This window comes from Muntiacus reevesi, chromosome 10 (genome assembly GCF_963930625.1).
Source record: "Muntiacus reevesi chromosome 10, mMunRee1.1, whole genome shotgun sequence".
Classification (NCBI taxonomy): domain Eukaryota; kingdom Metazoa; phylum Chordata; class Mammalia; order Artiodactyla; family Cervidae; genus Muntiacus; species Muntiacus reevesi.
Genome location: NC_089258.1, coordinates 27,760,970 through 27,784,434, shown reverse-complemented (window position 1 = coordinate 27,784,434; position 23,465 = coordinate 27,760,970). Strand labels below are relative to the sequence as shown.

The window sequence follows — 23,465 nt, the reverse complement described above, 5'->3', positions numbered from 1 at the left end:
TGCTTCCTTTACTTATAACTCAACTAGACCCTGAGTTCCTTTAGACCACCAACCATGTCCTATTCATGTTTATATTCCCCCCAAAGCATTTACAACAGAGCATATTCATTTATTCACAACTTACTGAGGTTCTGTGTGTCAGAAAAGAGTCGCTGTCCAACAAACATTTATTGAACAGGTGAGAACTACACTAGCTTGAGGCCAAAGCATGAATCTGATGACGAAGATTAGATACTAGGTCCTGTATAATCATAAAAGCCATTGCAACCCTCCCTAACCTCGGTAGAAGCATCGCCTCTTCTTGCCTTTCAACAACCACTAACTAGCACTTTATCTTTTTGAAGAAGCAAACAGCCCATCATTTATTTTCAATTACGATAAAAATAAACAGCATGTCAGCCTCACAATCAGCCACCTTCATCCAAGACTGTAGAACATGTTATTGACTATTTCTCGCTCATACAGTTGTGAGAGAAAGGCAACAAAAAGTTCTTGCATCTCAGAACCATCCCTCTTCCCATCACTCTGAACGGCTTCACACAAAAACCCAATGTGCAATTTCAAAGCTGTGCCAAGTAGTGGAAAGTTCCCTCTGCCAACCCCCCTACATTCCAAACATCTCTCCAGCAAAGATAAACTTTTTTACCGTTCTAGGTCTTTTTTTTTTTAAATGCCAAGCAATGACTCTTTGGTCACATGGGTTAACAGTCCTAATTTCACCTCCTTAGCCACTTAAATTTCCCAAATGGAAACTTACTTCCTCATATGATGACTAGGCTCTGGATGAATGTTTGACAGATGTACCAGTAAACTCATGTACTCTCTGATCTTTCCTGGTGTAGATCATAGCAATTCCTCCAAAACCGTCATTTTTTTAAAATGCCCAATTTAGAAAACTCCGATTAGAAAAGATACATGCACCTCAATGATCACAACAGCACTATTCACAACAGCCAAGACACGGAAGCAACCTAGATTTCCATTGTTAGATAAATGAATAAAGAAAATGTGGCATATGCATACAATGGACTGTTACTCAGTCATAAAAGAGACATTGGCAGCACCATGGATGCAACTAGAGATGATCATACTAAGTGAAGTAAGTCAGACAAAAACATCATATGATATTACTCATATGTGGAGTATTAAAAAAAAGATATAAATGAATGTACTTACAAAACAGAAATAGATTCATGGGCACAGAAAGCAAACACATGGTTACCAAAGGGGATAGGTGGGGGGGGGGGGGGAAAGAGAGATTAACAAGTACACACTATTATATATAAAATATGTAAACAAGGGCCTATTGTATAGCACAAGGAACTATACTCAATATCTTATATTAATAATAACCTAACCTGGAAAAGAATCTGAAAAAGAATGTGTACATATTTGTGTGTGTGTGTGTGTGTGTGTGTGTGTGTGTGTGTGTGTGTGTAACTGAATCATTTTGCTATATACTTGAAACTAACACAAACTTGTAAATTAACTATACTCTAGTTTTTTAAAAAACGCTTGATTTTGCCAAGTCTGGTATCAAGCGACCAGTCTCCTGTTCTCAGCCCCATTTGACAGATGGGGTGACTGAGGCCCAAGGTAACACAGCCAGCTCAACAGCGGGCGTGAGCCAGGAGAGGGGTCTTGAGACTCCTGCAGCCGCTCGGGCCCGCCACGGCCCTCCCCAGGTACCTCGGGGGCCGTCGATGAGCACTTACTTGTGCCTGAAAGCGGAAACAAAGGAGCAATACTGGCAGCTGTACTTGTCCTCGCGGGTAAACATGGCCAGGGCCAGATGGCTCCTCTCGTGAGAACGCAGCCCCTGCATGGACATCAGGACTCTGTCACATTGACTACAATGGTATCCCCCCGGCCGGGTCTCATCCTCCAACATTCCATCAAGCAAGCAGTGTTCACCATCCACCCGGTCCACCAGGGCGCCAGGGGCATCTTTGGCTGCTTCCAGTCCATCCAGGAACAAGTGGGAAGGGTCTTCAGCCTCCTGCTAAGAGAACCACACACACACACATGCCCCACCAACAAAATAAATATCCATCATCATTGCCCCCAGCTCTCCTCCTCTCCCTTCATTCTCCCAAACTCATCAGCATTTCCTGTTAAGGCGTCCTCCCCTGCCTCTCTGGCTCCCCCTAGAGGAAGGGCACACCCAAATGCCATCCTCATGCAGTGGTGGTGATAGGAGGGCACCATCTGGGCATAGGCTGCTACTGTCTGAGAAATGTGAGGGACGGGCTCTTCCACTTTTGAAGATAGTTCACTCCCTTATCTCTCATCTTACAGAGAAAATTCTAATTGGGACCCTACTGAAACTGGTACAAAGCAGATTAGGGTTATGGCTCTGAGAAAGGAAGAAAGGCAGGAAGAAGGAAAAACAGAATGGTTTGGGCATTTAGGAGCCTTGGAACACCCTCAGGAGAGGAAGGAAACTGAAAGATCCAGCTGTTTGCCACCATGCTCATCTCCAGCCCACAGATGGTGACGTCACCCCTTGACCGAAGGCTGCTATATAGTCAACACAAAAAATTAAGGAGAGGCCTGGGTTTAAGTTGCTTGTGTTTCGAGGTGGTTCCTTGGATTACCGATTACACAGAAAGAGTTGCTCTGTCTCCCTCGAGCGATTCAGGGACGCAAGGCTGGGACACACCACGATGGCAGGCAAGGACCTGGCTGCTGCTGTCCCAGCACCACTGACGGCTGTGTCGCCAGCAAGAAGGCTCCAGTCTTCAATGGGAAAAGCAGAAGCTTTACCTCCAGGCCACGATGGCAAAACAGGACGCAAGATCGAGAAGGGTCCATGACAAAAACACATTCATGTATCCAAAGAGATAGGGCAGAGCCCTGAACTAACTTCTCTGCTCAAAACTGATCAGTGGCTAATAATATCCTAGGAAGCAGGGATGGCGGCTTGGTTATTAAAACAGTGACTAATATTTAAGATTGTGATGCTCAAAACAGGTGACCTGATAACACGTCGGAGGCAGAGGGGAGGTGCTTATCAGCAACATATAGGGAAAGGGGATGGGGGAGACAAATCAGGTCAAAGGATTCATAGGGCCAACTGCGACTTCAAGGCTTTCAGTTTTAGATTTAACATTTCTTAATGCTCCTCCGAGGACCCAGAATAAGAAGTTAAAAGACAGATTCTCCCGGGCTCTCTGCACCATTACCAGATGAGAAAGACAGACAAGAAGTCAGGCAGTGGGAGGAGCAGAAGAGGATGGGGAGAGAAGCCACAGGGCTCCTCTCAAGAGCTCGAAACACTTGGAAGCGCAAACACAGCACAGGGAGGTGACCCAAGGCCTCCTGTATCCAGAGGCCCGGATCTTCTGTTTCCACCGAACTATCCGCGTGGAAGGGAACCAGATCGAAACGCAACCAGGTGGAGACACGGAAGATGAGGAGGATCCAACCTGTAAAGAAATCAAAACAAGCCAGACCGATCCCAGTGTAACTCAGGAATGCCCACGTCTGGGACACCCTATCCTGAGTGGCTCTGAGCAGCGGCGTGGATTAGGAACGCGAAAAGCTCACACACAAGACTTCTCATCCAGACCTTCCCAGTGCTCACCTTCACGGCGGCGGACACGGAGGGGACGCTGCCGTACTGGACGTGCTTGCGGAGGTGGTTGCAGATGGCTCGGAGCGTCGGATGCACTTCCACACAGAATTTACACTTGTAGCCCACCACCTTCCTCTCCTTGATCTTTGGCACCTCTTCTAAGTGACCAAAAGGCTGGTAAAATACAGTGGTAGCCATCAGTACTCCAAGCCCTCCCTCAATGGCCGGTATTTATTCTTGCAGCTTACTAGATTTTACGTTACAGCAGATTAGCAGGTTAAGAACCAAGGGAGATATATGCGAGCATTTTTACATAATGAATTCATCAGAGGCGAGGCACGCTGCCGACTACGCAAAGTCTCCGGAACCCCAATAGGTGACGACTTGTGAGGAGAGAAGTTCTTGGTTGTAGAAGCCTCATCATCACTGCCACCCAGTTATCTGGCTTCCAAACCCATCGTTCAACTACGCAGGTGAAACGTTGCATGAGCTATGCCATGAGTGAACTTCTTGACCAAAAAGAAAAGAAAAACAAAAATCTACTCCTGGAGATGTCTGGTTCGTGGAGCCGACACTGCAAACCAAGGCATGGCTGAGAAGCACTAAGGACAGGAGAGATGGCCCACAACTGCCTTGGTTAAGAGAGCGAGCGGTTGTCGTGAACTAGGCCTCAGATAATACAGGAAAACCACCCGGCCCTCCCCTGGGGAGCCTTGGGAGGGACCACAGGGAGGGGGACCGGGGCGGTGGAGAAGGGTGAGCAGAGAATGGGGCAGATAATCAAGCTCGAAATGTTTAATTGACTTATTGAGCTCTCTGGCAAGCTAAGTCACTAGGAAGCCCGGAGCGGTTTGGCTGGCAGCGAAGAAGTGCATGTGGGCACCAGTGATGAGAGGCCTCCTGGGGGAAGGGAAATCAAAACATATCCTTACCCTCTCTTGTTTGAAATCTGCAAAAGCACCATCTGCATATTTCTGCTTGCTCAAAAGCTGTTTCCTCCTCTCCTGACGTTTGGCACGCTTCTGGAATTCCTCATTGTGAATGTTCAAGTGCGAGGTCAGCTCCGCGGTGCTCTGCAGTTTGCTCTCACAATGCTTGCATTGGTAAGCGGAGCCCGGCAGCCGGGGGCCGCCGCCCAGGATGACGAAGTCCCTCTTGAGGTCCCGACTATGGTGGTCCGTGTAGTGCATGCTCAGCAGCTCGGCCGTGCTGAAGGACAGCTTGAAGCACTTGATGCAGCGGAACGGGAGCCACTCGATGTCCTGCCCTTCGTTTCCTTCCACCTCGGCTTTCTCGAAGGCGCCTCTCTCTTCCGAGTCTTCCATCAGCATTGGCTTCTCGTGCTCGTCGGCGTAGACCGCGGTGAAGTAGCCCCCCAGCTTGCTGGCGTGCTGCTTCTTGGGGAAGACCCCCGGGTGGCGCTTCATGTAATGGGACACGATGCCCTTCTTGCTGAAGGACTGGAAGGCGCAGAGAGAGCACTTCTTCTTCTCCACGGCGCGCCGCAGCTCTTCGCTGAGTGGTGGGGAGTCATCCTTGGGCGGTGACGGGATGATCACCTTGTTGGGCTTGTCGCTGATGGTTCTGGAGGCCGCCAGGCAGTGGGTGTAGTAGGCGTCGATGTCGTGGCGCTTCTGGTAGTGGGCAGCCAGCCCTTTGCGGATGGGGTTGGTGTAGGCACAGAGGGCACACTTGAAGAGGTTGTTCTTGCCCTCGGGCTGGGCGCGCACGTTGTTGTGTTTGATGCGGTAGTGCCGGGCGATGCCCTTCCGCGTGGAGCAGAAATACTTGCAGAGCTGGCACCGGAACACAGTGTGCGACACGAGGTGCGAGGCAGCGAAGTGAGACGTGGACACGGGCTCCTCTCCCACCTCGTCCTCGGTCAGCGAGACCTGGGAGGGGCTCACTTCAGTGGTTATCTCCGGCTCGAGGGACATGGGCAGCTTCGGGGGCGACTGGGAAAAGACATCAAATTCCGGCTGGTTGTGGTACTTCTCATAGTGGATCTTGAGTTTCTCCAAAGTGCCGTGTGTGTAGGGACACAGTTTGCAGCGGTAGGCGCCGTACCCTTGCTTGAAGATCCTGCTCGTTTCCTCTACGTCGTTCTGGGCTATGTCGGTGGACTGCTCCACGTCATGCACGAAGTCCTCGGCGGTCACCTTGATGGACGGATGTCGCTTCTGGTAGTGGGTCAGGACCCCGTGGATGCGGGTGTTGATATAAGGGCAGTGCCTGCATTTGTAGACGGCGCCGGGGTTGATATCGATGTCCTGGGCAAAGTCGGCAGCCTTCACCTTCATGCCTGGGTGCTTCTTCCCATAGTGGGTCAGAAGGCCATGCAGGTTGTTATATTCAGACTGACACACGGTACACTGGTATGGGGTCGAGGAGATGGCGGGGTTAACTGAGGCAAGCTGGATGGTCTTTTCAGGGGAAAGCCTGGCATCCTCGGGGCATTCGGCTTCCTGCTCAGGGAGCGGGCCGGGCAGACTGTTTTCACAACTCACAGGGCCCACCAGGTCTTCAGAGGAAGGCATGGGATTCTCCACGGCATCTTTCTCCTTGATGATATCCAGCAGCACCGACTCGTCCCCGTTCATGGCCCAAGGGTGGAATGCTTGGTAGTGATTGGTGATGTCCCAGATGGAGAGGGCTTCGAAAACACAGTCTCTGCACCTGTACGTTTTGGCTTCAGCTGGCATAGTGAGAGAGGGAGGGGACGGGTCTGGCCCCGCCCAGAGCTTGGTGGCCATGTAGGTATAATCCACGTAATGCTCGGGGTGCCTCCTTTGGTAATGTAGGAGCAAACCACTTGGCTCTGTGTGGGAATAGATGCACCACTCGCAGTGGTAGCCAGCTTCTATCAAGCCATCTAGAAATGCCCATCGCATGATGGACGTGACCGTGGCCTTCAGGGCTGGGTGGTCTTTCTTGATGTGCTTCCTCAGGGCATAAAAGTAGGGGGAGGTGTACGAGCACTGCCTACACTTGAGCGCTCGCAATTTTGTTTTGTCCCGCTCCACACCCGAGGGGGAGACCAGCACGCAGCTGGCAGGCTTCTTCTGGTTGCGGTCGCAGAGGCTTCGGATGGTGGCCGTGTGCTGCCGGATCACGTCCGCGTTGGCCTTGAAGTCTCGGTGCTTCTTCTGATAATGAATGAGGACACCTTTGACCGTCCGGTTCCCGTAATCACAGTGCTGGCAAAAAAACATCTCATTCTCCACGGGAGGGCCATCTCTCTCGGAGCTGCTCCGGCTGAGCTGTTGCATAGGGGCGGATGACCGGGGGGAGCCATGGGGCCCCTCCGGCCCTCTCATCATTGCAGCTGTGGGAGGAGCCTGTCTGATATATTTGGCAGTAACCTTTATTTCTGGGTGTCTTTTCTGGTAGTGGACAAGGACTCCCACAACTGACCGATTGCTGTAGGAACAGTGTTTGCAGTAGTAAAGCTCAGTACTGAGGTCTGGTGGCGGGGGTTGTGGGGGGGGTGGGGAACCCATGGTGGACATTTTGGGAGACATTGGAGCACCCACCTCAAATGATAACTGAGAAAGGGCAGAGCCCCTGTCCACAGACACCATTCGCATGGTTTTCTGGATCCTAAAGTAGGAAGCCTTTTCTTCTGGGTGTTTCTTCTGATAATGAACCAACACAGAGTGCATGTTCGGACTCGCGAAGGAGCAAACGTCACAGTCGTACACGACCACGGTGTTGACCGAAGGGTCCTTCTGATTTTCACATTCTGGAGGAAAGGTCTTAGAAGGGGTGTTTTTGGGGAACGGAGCTGGCATACCCCCACCCCGGGCCACGGGAGTGGACGTGGCCATGTTCTTCGGAGCCGAATTCAGGATCTCCCGCAGCGTCTGGGATTCCGTGCCTAGCCCCTCCTGCTGCTCCACCACGTAGCTCGAAAAGATCATGGCATTGTTAATCTTCACGGTGGGATGCATTCTTTGGTAATGTGGCATCAGGCTTCGGACGTTCGGGCTCGTGTAGGAACAAAACCGACACCGGTAGATCAGGTCCGAATGGTCAAAGTTGAGGACATTCATGGCTTCTGGGTGGTGTTCGCCGTAATGCTGCTGCAGGTCTTCGAAGTTGGTGTAATCGATGTAGCATTCCAGGCACCGGTACACTGCACTGTGATCGTTGGGGTCCAAGATGTACCTGAAGCTGAACTTAATGTATGGGTGCATGCGCTGGTAGTGGGTGCTGACGCTCCGGGCAGATTTGTTATTAAAGTCACAGTGTTTGCAATAATAAAGCCTTCCCGAGTCACTAAAGTCGGTATTTTCATTATTGTGCTCAGTTGCGTAGATGGGAGTCTGGGTGTTGAGCAGAGTAGTATTGGAAACCTGGTGATCTTTCATGTTGGTGGAGGAGCCGTAATAATCCTCTTCATCTTCAGAAAGGGTGAGCTCTATTTCAGCCCCATTGGTGGCATTGTAATCATGGGCGACAGTTCTGAAGTTGGGCTCCTTCGGGGGCTCAGGGGCCTCTCTCGCCCAGATCTGCTGGGCAGAGAAGGGCGTGGGCACCTCCAGGACGGGCTCCGGCGGCTCTTCCTCCCTGTCCAGCTCCACCTCGATCTCCACTTCATTGTCCTCTTCTTCCTCCTCGTCATCCTCCACGTTGATCACCGCATCTTCCTGCTGTTTTGTTTGGTTAATTTTGCTCTGCAGGTTGCTTGCTATCTCGTCAATCCTGGTCCTCTTCTTCACGGGCGATAAGTCGAGCGGAAAGTCGTTAGCAAGCTTCCTAGAGGCCTTGGCGACAAAATTGTTCTTGGAGGACAACCCAAGAATTGAGGTCTGACTTTTCTTCACAGTGTTGCTGGAAGAGGGGTGGCTGTCTGTCTCGCTGTCCAACGGCAGGCTTGAGGGCTGCCCCTCGAATTTTGGCAAGTTGTCGCAGAAAGAGTGTTTGTGCTGCTGATGAACTCGCAGCCCTTTCAGAGTCGTGGTGGAGTAATTACACATGGTGCATTTGTAGGGGTGCAGGGGTGGGGCTTGTGCGGGCGGCGGGGGAGGCGGTGGGGGCAGCTGGGGCTGGGGTGGCACCTGATGGGGCGACTGTAGCTGTGGCGGCTGAGGCTGTGATGGAGGAGGTGGTGGAGGGGGGGGCGGCGGCGGAGGCGGCTGTTGCTGCTGCAAGGGATCCAACAGGACCCCCGACTTCCTGCCATTGATGCTTGAGCTCTCGTAAGACATGACACCTTCATTCAGTGAGGAGGAGATGCCTTCACTCTGGGAATTCACAGCATCCCAATCTGACGTGGTACCCGTGTGACACTGTTTGTGAGCCCCAAGTTTTAACGAGCTCTTGCAAGTAAACGGACATTCATCACATTTGTAGACGGCTGTCTTTCCAGATAAGTGGATGTTTTCTATGTGACGGGAAATACTACGTCGATGCATGGTGAGGAAAGGGCAAAAGGGGCACTGGAACCTGTTCATGAATCTTCTAAACGGGATCCCCTTGGTCTCCAATAATTTGTTGCCATCTGAGCCCATCAGCTGCTCTGCAGACATGCCTGCTGTCTGGTGATCCATAGCATTCAAGCCATTTTCACTGTCTATTTCATTTAACTCTTCATCGGAACTGGAGTCATTCAGCATGCTATTAGTTTCCAGGTCAGCAGAAGAATTGGTCATCTCGGGCATTCCGTAACGGGATCTCTCTGCCAAGTTAACAAGGCCAGAATTGTGAGGTGACTTCGGCTTCATCTGAGGGTAAGACATGGGCGAAAACTTGGAAGTGGAAGAAGAATTGGGTCTCATGATGGAGTTGCCGATGGAGCCCCTGAAGTTGGAGACGTTAGTGCTGGGTAACTCCCGGCTGGCAGCATTCATGGACAGATAGGTGGAGTTAGAAGTGGGGCTGAGATCGTTCTTGTTCTGCGCCTCAGGCACATTCGTCCCTTCTTGCTGCTGCCTGAGACTGGACAGGATCTTGACCATGCTGCGGTGCTTCTTCATCATGTGGTCACACCAGCGTTCTCGGCGGGGGGTCTGATAACTGCACCACTCACAGCAAAAGTTGCCTCGAGACTTGGTCAGCGGCTTGACCATGGATTCTAAGATGCTGCGCTCCACGACCTCCGCTGGCAGTTCCTTGCAGGGGTCCTGCAGGGACATGGGTGGGACCACCGGGTCTGGCATTGGAGCAGGGGCAGGGGGGGGAGCAGTGGTCTCCTTCAAATTGTTTTTGTGATACATCTTCTGATGCTTAATTATTCTTGCCCTCCTTGGTGACTTGTACGTGCAAAACTGGCAAGAGAAGACCTTTCCAAATCCCTCGTGCATCATGATATTATAATTTAAGGATCCTGGAACAGGGGGTCCGGCTGAACTCCCTTCAGCTTGAGCTCCGTGGACCTTTCTAGTGTGTTCAATGAGGAGGTTTTTTGACCTGAAGTAGCGCACACAGAACTTGCATTGAAAGAACTTGTTTGTTGGTTTGGGATTAGGGGCAATATGCTGACTGTAATATCCTGGACTATGGCCATAGTAACTTCCAGTCCCCAAGGCGGCTGCATTTTGACCTAAAGAGAAAGCATAAGGTAAGTGGGAAGAGAAGAGCGAAGCAAATGCAAATCAAGAAACTCAATCATGCAAATCCAGTTTGCTTTTCAATTATTCCTCATTAATAAACATCACATTCAAAAGGCCTAGCACCTCAAGATGAGGCCCTGAAGAGTATTAACGAAGCGTTAATGAACACACACATGTTGCCTCTCATGGATGGAAGGCAGTGCTTGGCTTTAGGCGCAAGACTCCCCTCATCTCCATCTATGTGCCACAGAGCTGTGCAAGTTTCATAAACGGCGATATTCATTCTAGAACTTTCCAAGATACTACCTCATGCTCCAAACTGAAAGGAAGCTAAGAGACATGAGGAGGCTGAAAGGACTATCACCTGGGCTACTCAGCAAGAGAAACGTGACACCCAAATCACAAAAATGGCTCACAAAGGGGAATTCCAGGACAGGGGTTAGGACTCTGCGCTCTCCCTGCCGTGGCCCAGGTTCAATCTCTGGTCAGGGAACCAAGATCCCTCAAGTTGCATGGTGCAGACAAATAAAAAAGAAAAAGGGCTCACAGAGAGCAAGCAGCTCTGTAGGAGCTGTGCATGTCGAGAACCATGGCCACAGCTGCCTCAGTAGGGTCCACAGCCTTTACCTGCACAGGCTGCTCCAAGCAACTTGAAGACAGTCCCCTCCAGGGGACACTCCTGACTGGCATGCCATCCCCAATCCAGGCTCCAGACAGGGTATGTGCTGTGACTTTAGAAAGCCCCAGGACATAGTGGCCAGGGTTCACATTGGCCACGTCATAATATCCATCCATACCAAGTTGTAGAACAAGGAGTGTGTGACTGAGGCCCTCCACAGGGCCAAGTTCAAGTTCCCAGGCCACTAGAAGTGCCACTCCTCCAGGAAATGGGGATGTACTAAGCTTCCTGCAGGTGAATCTGGAAACATGGAGCAGAAAAGTGGCTCATCCCAGATGGCTGTGGGGTCAAATACACCCCTTATCGTGGCCCTCTGGACAAATGGTGGGCTCTGCATTCACTAGAGTCTTGGTGCTGTCACCTCCTTACTCATGCCCACCAGTAAATCCTACTTTCCTGTCAAAAAATTTACAAAAAGAACTACAGCTATAGGCTCAAAATAGATGAGCATAGTGAAATACACCAGACGTGTCGATCTTAGTTAAGTTGATCCTAGTTAAGATATACCTGTTAAGTCCTCTGCAATCGCAAATTCATCCTTTATAGATGAAAACTCCACCTCTGTCTGGTTACTGGCATTCATGGACCCAGATCGTGACTCATTCGCATTGTCTTCAGCAACGTCCGTCGGCTGCAGAAATGCCGTGTGAACATCCTGGATGTGCGCCTTGAGATCTTCATAAGACGGGGCTCTGAAGTCACAGCCATCACACTGAAGCACCTCCATCATCTGGGTCTACTCTCTCACATTAGGAACCTAGGGGCAGAAGGAAGAACAAAACGTCTTATGGCCTGTACTCATTGCATACCCCCCAAGCTGGTGGGGCTATGAGTCCACTAATGGAAGAACTCCAATATCAGCCAATTTCTCTCACTGGAAATTGGAACAGTTGGAACAGTGGTCAAAGAAAGGAAATCAGACATAATAGGAATGGTGTCCTTGACATCATAACTTCAAAGAAAGGAGGGGAAAAAAAAGATAAACTTTTTCTAGCTTGATATATCTTCAAATGCCATTTGTCAAGAAAACCCTTAATACTTCAAAAGTTTTCGTAGTTTCTGAGTGTCTTGACTGATTTCAGATTTCTTGGTAAGTTAATACTGACTTTGATTCTGGCTGAGACCTATTTTTTTTTTTGAACTGGAATCTTCTCAGAAGTAAAGAGACTGCCCATACAGAAGAAAGAGTAAACTTCAATCTTCATTAGCTGTTTTCATATGAGAACATCAATGTTTTATCACCAAACGGTGAAACAGTGTGGAACCTCAGAGTAGCAGTGGAAAAAGCTTTTACTGCACTTTTTATTCTTCTACTATCTTAACTGATATTAAGATACACCTCCTTCTTCCTACCCTTTCTTACACAGTGTATTTTTTTTCTTTCATGAGCTAAATGGTTATTTGCTTTTTACTACCTACCAATTATAACCTAACAGCTTCTCCAATCTAATTAGGTCATAAAATATTTCTCATGAGATTCTCAACAACCGACTCTAGATGACAATCCAGTTTCTAGTTTCAAGTTGCACCTTGGTGCCTCGATTCACACTAAGGCAACAGAAACACATGTGGTTTGGAAGAAGGGCTTCTAATGCAGGACCTTCTCTTTTTCCACTTTTCCCCTTTACGAATGTGAAGTGCGTACTTGGGCATAAAAAGCTGGGAAGCTAACTTCAAATCAGGCCAAACTTGCCCTGGCCACCTTTGCCCTGCTATTTACTGTGTGACTGAAAGATACACATAGCTTCCCATAAACTCAATGGAGACACTCACCATTAAGAAGTTAAAAATATATTAGAAGGCAAGCCCTTCCTATCTTCATGTATATCCTGAATTGAGATACCCAGTTATTATCCTAATGATGGAGTAGCTTCACTGAGCTCGTGGCAGACTCTACGAAGCCACTGTAATCTAGAACCAGATGTCCAAGCACAAAAGCCACAAGCCAAACCTTTCACTACTGTGATCGCATTTAGCACCTTCCTATACTTTTATTGTAAAAGATCAATTATTCCTGCAGGGGGAATAAAGTCGAGGAATCTGTCAATGTAGTGAAAGGAGCTATGACAGGAGGATTTTCTCTGAAAGAATACTCCTGCTGATAGCCTGTGAAAATAACTCCTGGCAAGTCCAGCTCTGGACAGCCTGAGCTCGCAGGGCGACAGGCACTTATTTACCTTCTCTCCTTTCACCCAGCAGTTTCTCCTTTTTCAATAAACCCTGAACTGTGCACTAGACTTCTTTTCAGCTAACTCAGCCTCCATGTTCCGGGCCACACCAGCTTTTTTCTATCTCAGCACCAACCCAAATTGTGTGGAAGAGGTTGCTATCAGCTCTGGATCAAATTACAGCCGACACGGACGCCCCACCCCACTTCTTTTCGCGCAGCCCATTAGACCTGAAAACAAATTTTTCCATAGTGCAGACGACTCCTGCATTTAGAACACTTCACAGCAAAAAGGCGGATCATCCAGGGTGCGCTCCCCATCCCCCAGCTCAGCCCTTTCATCTCAGCCAAACAAGCCACAGCTCTGCTGAACGTGTTTATCACACTTCCAAGAGATAGGAGCTCCTGCGTCACTGAAGCTCTAAGTCTCACTAAGCTGCCCTAGTCCTCTGAGCTTTAGGAGCGGCCATTTTAGCTCAGAGACTCCCCTCCGCGCACAACATGGCTTCTCTGGGATGGATGCTGCCAGGCTGACAGGCAGAGGAAACAGGAGAGGAGCAGTCTGGGCCCCTCCTCTGCCCTCCTCCTCTCAACAAAGAAGGAACTGTTTTCACTCCTTCCCGAAAAAGCAGCACCTTTCTCCTCCTCACATGTCATTCACCAAGGATCTCCCGAAGGTTCTTTTATCCCATGATTGATGGGCTGGGACGTTCATCCCAGCTCAGCCCTGGTTCCTGCAGGACGTTCCTGGACATGACCCTGTTCTCCAGCAGCCTTTGGGGGTGTGCTGGAGGTGGGGGGGGAAACTCCAGAATGCCTTGGCTTCTTGGGAGTCGTCCTTCCACACACAGAAGACATACCATCCGACTCTGCTTGCCGGATTCCAAAGTCTAATGACCTTTGTTAATCACCAGCCAGTCTGTCTGCCTCAGCAGAGCCTGCCAACAGGCACACCCTTCAACACAAAGGCTGTAGCTATTCCTTTTAAAAGAGGTTCTCTGAAAGCTCCATTGTGTAGCCCAGAGGAAAACAAAATCTCTTCCCTTCAAAACTTCAAGCCTTTAGAAATAATGTAACAGAAGGCTTTCTGCTGTGTGTCTTCTGGAAAGTTTGAGCCTCATTCTCACTATATCCACCCAAAAAATGACAGTTCTGCCCAAGGAAAGCAGGACACCTTTGGCATTAAGTCATCCAGCCCGAGATGATATTCATCTCTCCACACGGGTCTCTAATATCTTGGTGTCTTCCAAAGCTGTTATCAAGGATTCAGACGTCACTGGATGCAAACGCAAACCAACAGCCTTCTTGTTCTGCTACAAAGGAGATTAAAGGGTTAGGAGATCAGGAAAAAAAAAAAAAAGGCCCTGATTTGGAAAAAGAAGAGATGATGAAAGTGATTTCCTAATGGGTTCTAGCTTTAATGTTGTTGCAGACTCTACCTCAAAAATAGCGCAGAGCCTTAGAAGAGGTTAATCTCCAGGCTGCCGAGAGAACCAGCGTCAGGTACGACCGAACGGCCTTCAATTTGATGTCCTGAAATGAGGATGTAGCCTCCTCTGAAAGGCATTTTGTCTTTGTGCACACATTGCTCCTGGAGACGCTGACAGAAGAAGAAAACAGAAATTGCCAGCATGGCCTCAACAATCAAAGACTCAGAGACTTGATGTTTTTATGAGACTGAAGACGGACACATGGGCGAGAGGAGAAGGAGACGGAAGAGGGGAGGAGAGAGACAAAGAAAGCTGGACCTGAGGATGACCCATTCATCAACCCAAGGATGTTTTTGCAGCAGATGGTAATCCTCTGAGAAACCAACAACAAAGATGGGAACAAAGATGAGAAATACGCTCTTGCATATTTGACTGTTTCATCAACCGAGAAAGAACAGCCACCCTAAAAGGCTAAACCAGACACTGATAGCTACCAAATGATGATTTAAAGTTAACAGCCTTGGTCTCCTATCTACTTACTTTATTTAAAAATACTGCTGCGATAATGAGATTATTAGCAATATTTTTTTTTCCCACTGACCAAATCAGCAAAATCAAAAGCAGAAGAGAAAGCTTCTGAACTAACTAGAAAGAACTGCTATTTCAAAAGATTATGAGATCAATCTACAAATCAAACAAGCACCCCCCGCCCCCATCTCCTACTCCCAATGCAGTATCTCGAGACCATTCAAGGTCAAACAGGCATCGGAAGACTAGACTCTCAACACCATCCATGATGATGCCTTGGCAGGCAGATGAATATGGGTTTGTTCCCAAATAAGCTAACACCTAATGTGATTAGTCCTCCTAATGTGAAACCTCTAGACTATTCCAATTTTCCATGACTCTGCAGTACTACTTATTACCACTGGTTGGTCTGTTCACTTTACATTTATAGGCAGGGTGTTTCAAGAGGTGGGGTTTTGTTGGAAAACCCAAAACTCAACTTTCATGTTGGACAAACTCTTGAAGACATTTTTAAAGAAAATCCAGATATCTTGTGAAAGGTTGGGAATATACACTTGAGAACAGGGAAGTGGAAAGAATGGTCACTGGCTGCTCTTTCTCAATCTTAAAAACAGCAACTGTCAACTTATTTACAAAACAAACTGACTCAAAGACATAGTAAATAAACTTATGGTTACCAAAAGGGAAAGGAGAGTGGGGGGAAGGATAAATTACGAGTTTGAGATGAGCAGATTACTATATATGAAATTACAAACACAGGGAAATATGTCCAATACCTTATAATAAACTCTAACAGAAAAGAATCTGAAAAGGAATATATTATATATGTATGTATAACTGAATCACTTTCTGTATATCAGAAAGTAACACAACATTGTAAATCAACTATACTTCAATTTTTAAAAATCACTAATTTTAATTTCTACCATCTGCCCACCACGTTCTGTGTTTAGAATTCCCAGGGGCCCATTATGCCTCTGTTTTCCTCCTGTGAAAGTGAAAGGTTACATTCCAGGGGTTCATCCTGTGTCCTCCCCACTCACTGCCCAGACCCAACAGAAGGGAGGCACCCTGGCTTACTTGGAGGGTGCTTCCACAATCCTGCCACCACCAACCTGCACCCGGGTCAGTCTGGGGAGCACTGTTCTCCAAGCTTGCGTGGAGCATGAGTATTTTCAAGTCAAAATCCCAGCTGTCTCCAGGAAGTGTCCATGTGAAAACATGCAGGCCTTGTCTGGACCTACACTGTTCCCTGACTGAAGGACTGCAGACCAGAAATAAAACCATGAAGCACTACAGCCACAGGGATTCAGGAGCAACTAATTATATGCTTCAAAGCCTTTGAGAAATAGAACCAGAAACACCGTAAGATGCCTTTCCTCTGTCCACTCCAGAAACCCAGTTTCATTTATAAAGACACTGAACTTCCCAGTTCTCCTGAATCAAAACTCTAAGAAAAGGCTTTAGTGAGCTCCTGTTGTCTGTGCTTTTACTTCCTCTTTTCCTGTGAATGGAAAAACCAATCACCCAAGGTCAGGTAGTGGACTGCATAAACTTTGGAACTGTTCAGCTGGAAAGACAGAAAAATCAGAAACTTAAAAGATCGTTCTACTATGCAAATGTATTTGAGATCAGAAACTGTTGCTATGATGAGGTCAAAGAGCTGCGGGATGTTTTGGGAGGTTAACACCTTTCATTTCAAGCCCCAGGAACGTGGTTTGGGAAGAAAGAAGAATTTTCATGCTTAAGCTGAAGAGTGAGGGGGAAAAAAATCAGTAACCCACTTGTGTGTGTGGGTTGCTACTTTCAGCAACAAGGTGTGTTGTGTATCACTACTTATCATTTACTCTTGTCATAGTCCAAGTGGCAGTGCTAATAATTTAAAAATCATGTAAAGCATCTTTCCAACCAGGACTGTTCTAAGAAATGGAGGTAAAATCTCCTTTCAGGAAAAGGAACAGTAGTTATAGAATTATACTTACAAATGCAAATATAGAATATGTATATACACACACACACACACACACACACACCAGTGCCCATGCGTGCCCATGTACACACACATGTATCATAGGGTGCTTGTTCTCTACACATACATATATACACATGTATATATATTTTATTGATTTAATTGAACTCAGACATGGGCATGTGCCCTCCAAATTTAACAGGAGTTCTGTTAAAACACTTCTGAATAATTACCAATGATATACATATTCTTCCTATGGTACAGTGATTTAAAAAAATAATAAGCCAGCAAAATAAACCAACAAAGAACTTTCAACAAGCTACCTCCATCAATCCCACATTTGGTACAACTATAGATCCTGGCTCAGCATGTGGTGTCTTCAAATGTCCTATCCAATGTTTATACTGCTTGCTACATGATCTAAGCAGTTCTGTGTACTCTTGGCAATTCACCACACTAATGAAAGGTTTAACATATCAGGAAGGATAAATAATTAAGGAATTCAGAAGGGAGACACAGCTGTTCCTCAAAACCAAATTTTCAGAAGAGAAAGGATTAATTTGCAATCACATATGTAACCCTCAAGATGAGACAGAATTTAAATAGCAGCAAGAAATACTAGGCGACCCTGAGTGCTGCCAATGCCCATGGATGGCCTCTGCTTTAGGTGGTTGGGCTGGTACATCTCCAGCACAGAGTCTGAAGCAGACAGTCTGCAGGTTAATAACCCCAGCCCCCTTCCCACCAAGGATGCTAGTCTTCAGGTTCTCTCTTATTTTAGCTTTGTTCTCCTGAATCAAGTTTTCAAATTTTACAGAGCATGTTGGAGTAATATTTCGTAACAGATACCTTGGAGATCATTATTCAAATGAGATGATTTAATCCAAGTGACCCCCCCAAAAGTATCAGATATGTAAACAAGAAGCCATTCTGAGTGATCTGTTATGAAAGCAGGTAGTGAGTGTCTAATACGGAAAGAGATAGTACATACCTTCTGGAGAATTCATGCATTCCTTTGCAATGATATAAGGCTAATTGAGGCCAACAGGCCAATAGGCAGCCTGCCAGCCCTCCTGTCCTTAAAAGAGGAAGCGTGTGATTTGAACAAGGAGATAAAAGAGGAGAGAAGGGACTAGAAAAGAAAGGGAGGAAGCAGGGTGGTATCTCAGGAGCTTTAGACTTCATTGTCTGTGAAGGGGAACCTGCAGTTCGCCAGATAAATCCTGTTCTGAGAAGCGTCTCAACAATATTCTCCTTGAGAAACAAAACAAATGAAGACGCCTCCACATGCTAAAATTCTCAAAAGGCAACCATGACAAATGAGATCCCAGCTCATTTTGTTCCTCCAAATGACAGAAAGCTATTCTCTGGATTGAATGAATTCTCTGAAATGTCATGGGTCCATCTGGAAGTTCCTTGGAAACTCAGAAGCCATTCTTTTCTGAGCCTGGAGACCAAGAGAGACCCGATTTCTCTACTTTAGAGCCAAACCTCGCCCCAATGGCGAAGACAGAATCGTGGTGTTCCTTCATAGACTCTTCAGCATGCTGGCTGCATTTCCATAGGCATTTTGCACACTACAAGGACTCTCATTATAAAAATTGTAAAATTAAAGGGAAGTTGCAGATACGCTGCTGGGTCTTCATTACAGAACTGATTAAGACGCAGAGTAAGCACAAGCCGCAGTCAAAGACATCTTCCACAGCATGAGAGACCAAACCACGCTCTGAGCAGCTCCTCTGTGGGTTTGAAGGTCTCCGTGACCGCAGGCCTTGGGCTTGTCTTCAGGGCCAGATCTGTGCCTGGCCCAGGAAGTCTGGCCAACTCCACCAAGTCTAAATTCTACAGTTTCAGTGAGTGAAATGGAGAAGGAAATGGCAACCCATTCCAGTATTCTTGCTGGGAAAATTCCATGGACAGAGGAGTCTGGCGGGTTACAGTCCATGGGGTCACAAAGAGCCAGACAGGACTGAGAGGTGAGCACACAGAGTCAAAGAATCCAGAAACCATTTGAACAACTTACCTTGCTCCCTATTACCTTTGGAGAAAACCAAAACAAAACGAAAGGATATATGGCTTTTGAAAGTACAAGGAAGTATAAGGAAGAACCCCTTGTATTTGAGGAAAAGCCCACAAAAATCGCAGTTTAATCCCTGCAAGACTTGTTCATGACTTTGTGCTCATGGTTCGCTCAGAAAATTCAGAGAAGTCACTTCCTTTAAATGAGAATTGCCCCAAGTCTGCCTCTATCTGTGGTACACAAAGCCCTGACTCAGGCAATGCAATGACCTTTCCATTCTTTCTTATATTTGACAAAATATAATCACACCATAGTTCCTGATCTAACTACCCTGTCAGAATGAAAGCCCTAAGCAGATTGCTTTCTAGAAAGGTAAACAGTGGCTGGGCTTGTGTGAATCGTGAATTGTGAACACTCTGAAGTCCTCCTATTCATGAAGATTGTGACTTTTTTTTTCTCCTTTTGGTCTCCACCTCAATCAGAAGTCATTAGAAGGTTGTCTTCCCTCTTATTAAACTAACCAACTAGCCCATTCAGATCCACTGGTTCTCCCATCCCTATTCCAGGAAAATAGGAAAAACACACTATGTGTTTATGTATGGAATTGGCAGATACCCAAGAATTAGTAATATTATTTTTTTTAATGATAGCTAAGGGATTTAAATAGATGGGGAAACAATGGAAACAGTGAGACACTTTATATTTTTGGGCTCCAAAATCACTGCAGATGGTGACTGTAGCCATGAAATTAAAAGACACTTACTCCATGGAAGGAAAGCTATGATCAACCTAGACAGCATATTAAAAAGCAGAGACATTACTTTACCAACAAAGGTCTGTCTACTCAAGGCTATGGTTTTCCCCGTAGTCATGTGTGGATGTCAGAGTTGGACTATAAAGAAAGCTGAGCACCAAAGAATTGATGCTTTTGAACTGTGGTGTTGCAAAAAACTCTTGAGAGTGCCTTGAACTGAAAGGAGATCCAACCAGTCCATCCTAAAGGAAATCAGTCTTGAATATTCATTGATGCTGAACCTGAAACTCTAATTCTTTGGCCACCTGATGTGAAGAACTGACTCATTTGAAAATACCCTGATGCTAGGAAAGACTGAAGGTGGGAGGAGAAGCGGACAACAGAGGATGAGATGGTTGGATGGCATCACCAACTCAATGGGCATGAGTTTGAGTAGGCTCCAGGAGTTGGTGATGGACAGGGAAGCCTGGTGTGCTGCAGTCCATGGGGTTGCAGAGTCGGACACGACTAAGCAACTGAACTGAACTGAACTGATGGAATTTCTTTTCTCTTGCAATCTTCAGTCAACTCTCAGCACCTCAAGAAGTTCTAAGCAGAAAGTTAAGACATTTGTCTGCCAACACAACAGGATTTTCTTTTTTATCATGATGTGAAAATAGTAAGTGGCTCAGGTAGTTGACCAAGCCCCACATTCCATAAATCCTTAATGATAATCTCACTCTGCCCAACAAACTTTTCAGCTTATTCACTACTGAGTTGCTCAAAAAAAAAAAAAAAAAAAAAATGACAAGGATACAGAAATGCCTCTCCAACAAGTAAAAGAATTTGTTCTCAGCAGGTGTGACAACCTCTCTTGCCACCTTCACCTTGAACAAGTCTTTGGAAGCCTTTACCTGGACTGTTTCTCTGAATGAAGAGATTAGATTATGATAGTCAACCTTTAAGTACAATGGGAGGGTTTTATAAAATTTTCTTCTCACAGTTTGAAAGATTTTTTTTCCTGATTTAACTCATCCTTCACTTTTTATTATGCTCAGAGACAAATAAATGCCCTGTTTTATATGGCTGACTCCTCATGCAGTTCTGGGCTCAAAGTTTCTATCGTTCAAGGAACTTCCTCACAACTCGATCTAACTAGCCTGCTCTCCCTACTCCCATGAAATTGAGTCCCCATCCACAACTCTGACCGTACTCACATCCTCTCTACCATGGTATGCCGCCTTGTAAGTTGCTTCACTGTTGCTATGACACCCGTGGGGTCTCCCTTTTCAAGAAAAGAGGCATCCTGAGACCAGGCCCACACCTGTCTATTTACATGGGTATTTTCAGCACTGGAGACAATTCACACCAGGGGTACTCAGCAAATGTGTTGAATGAATGAACAAATGAATGAATGAATCAGACCTTATGAATGACTGGATTCCAACTGAACGTAAAAAGATTGGTCATGAGAGTTAGATTCCTCTACTATCCTATGCTGTCATAGAGCAGTGGTCCCAAGAAGGGTCAATCTTGCCCCCACAGACTCCAGCCCAGAATATTTCAAGACATTTTTGGTTCTCACAACTGGTTGAGGAGGTAGTGTTACTGGCATCTAACGGGGAAAAGCCAGGGATGTTGCTTAACATCCTACAATGTGCAGGACAAACCCCATAAGAAAGAATGATCAGGTCCAAAATGACAAGAAGGGGGAGGCTGGAAACCCTGTCACGAGTGGTCTCGAGGTATTTTCAGTTTCTGAATAGAAGCCACCTGGCTTCATAAGCCTTTCATGTGGTCCTGGCCGAGGAAACTCTGGACTAGATGATCAGCAAGCTCAAAGATTCTATGATTGTATGATTCAAAATGATCTTAAAAGCCTTCCTGTCCTATGATATCATGAGATTTTTAGTTTTATTTTTCTGATTTGGGCATTTTACCATAAGTGTTTCAAGAAAAATCCAACATTAAGGCATGTTACTGGTCCATCTTCTTCTAGTGATAAGCCCCTTGCACTGCTGATGACCCTATGGGCTTTGTGGGCAAGGGCTTAACATTATTAAAAATTGCCAAGTCCTACAGTTAGCACATGGCCTCCAACTAAAATTTCTATGAAAAATATCATGCACACTTTCTCTTCTCCAACATAAAAAAATATCTTCTCTCAAAGTGATGGGGCCCCAGGCTAATCAAAATCACTCTTCAAAGGATGAGCACTGTGTTCCTTCTGGTTCTTATATCCTCAGGGTCCAGCATAGATCTGGCCGTCCCTGACAAGACCTGTGGGATGAATGAGTGTACGCACGCCTGCATTCCAGGAGGAAATTAAACCAGTGGTACCAACAGAAACTAAACATTTAGGAACCTAAGCAATTCCAGAAAGGTTCCATGACCGGCAAAGCAAAATAAAACTTAGCACCATATGATCCTGCCCCTAGTCAACTAATAAAGTTCATGAAGCCACATCACAGGGCTTGGCTGACTACTGAGCTAGTAAGGATTCTGAGTTCCCACTTGCCCGTGATATGTGAAGTGGCCATCTTACTCTTCCTCACTATCCGAGGGGAAAGGGACTCCCCTGGTTGTCAGGGGTTAAGAATCTACCTACCAATGCAGGGGACACAGGTTCTATCCCTGGTTTGGAAAGATTCCACCTGCCTTAGGGCAGCTAAGCCCATGTGCTCACGCTCTAGAGCCTGTGCTCTGCAACAAGAGAGGCCACTGCAACGAGAAGCCTGCCCGCCACAACTAGAGAGCAGCCCCCTCTCACCGCAACTAGAGAAAGCCCGCATGCAGCAACGAAGACCCAGTGCAGCCAAATAAGGAAATAAAAAGGATCGAAAGGGAGAAGATGCTCTGGTGACACCATTCCACCACATATTTCTAACACTGCTCAGCTCCCCTGAACTGATGTGACACTTGGAGTCATCACCTGGGCCTTCACTAGACTGTCTGGTTGCCTACACTCCACCAAAAAAAGCCTTTCAATTCTTGTTTGCAAAGATTCTGGAAACCCGGAGGAACGACTCTCCCCTGTAGCTCAAAACTGTATAAACCTTTTCAGTAGAAGGAACTATCATGTTGGTCCAAACAGTCATTCAGGATTTTTCTGTAAGGTGGAACAGAAAAATCCAAATGAAGTTTTTGGCCAATACAATATAACAACATTAGACAGAAGCAGAGTTTTCTCAAGCTCTTCCCTGGTGGCTCAGAGGGTAAAGAATCTGCCTGCAATGCAGGAGACCCAGGTTTGATCCCTGGTTCAGGAAGATCCCCTGGGAGGAAGGAAATGGCAACCCACTCCAGTATTCTTGCCTGGATAATTTCATGAACAGAGGAGCCTGGTGGGCTATAGTCCATGGGGTCCCAAAGAGCTAGACATGACTGAGTGGACTAACACTTTAAAGTTTTCTCTCCTTGGCTTCTGTAAAAATGTTGAAACAATAAATTATGAGAGGAGATCTCAAAAACCATTTAGTCCAACATGGCCCAATATTTTCATTTTTCAGACTGTGAAACTGAAGGTCTCAGGAAAATTAGTCTGCCCAATGTTTCTGGAACATATTCTCTGGAGCAGGGGGACAAAAAATCTGTTGAATTCCATAATTTGGGAAAGGAAATCAGCAGTGAAAACGCTCTATAAATGTTATTCAGTTCATTAATAGCTATTCACACTTGAAGTCCATGCTCCATATATTCTCACTAACAGGAGTGTTTCTTCACTGAGGAGGCAGATTCCAGCATAACCCCCAGTGTCTCCTCCACTCTGAATTCTGTACTCAGGAGCTTAACTGAAAAGGTGCAAAAT

General features: G+C 46.7%; 1 protein-coding gene across 7 annotated transcripts in view; it reads right to left on the bottom strand.

Annotated features, from left to right (window-relative positions):
• The window catches only part of ZNF462 (zinc finger protein 462), a 151,058-nt gene that overhangs the window by 84,359 nt on the left and 43,234 nt on the right, over positions 1–23,465 (bottom strand). For 4 of the 7 annotated variants that reach the window (XM_065946671.1, XM_065946673.1, XM_065946672.1 and 1 more), the window contains exons 2-5: positions 11,318–11,567; positions 4,510–10,121; positions 3,587–3,751; positions 1,716–2,002 (exon numbers count right to left, since the gene is read on the bottom strand). In XM_065946671.1, the coding sequence (XP_065802743.1) occupies positions 1,716–2,002; positions 3,587–3,751; positions 4,510–10,121; positions 11,318–11,540 (6,287 nt within the window). In that variant the 5' untranslated portion in view covers positions 11,541–11,567. The remainder of the gene's footprint in view (positions 1–1,715; positions 2,003–3,586; positions 3,752–4,509; positions 10,122–11,317; positions 11,568–23,465) is intronic. The other 3 variants (XM_065946677.1, XM_065946678.1, XM_065946679.1) reach the window with 3 other exon arrangements.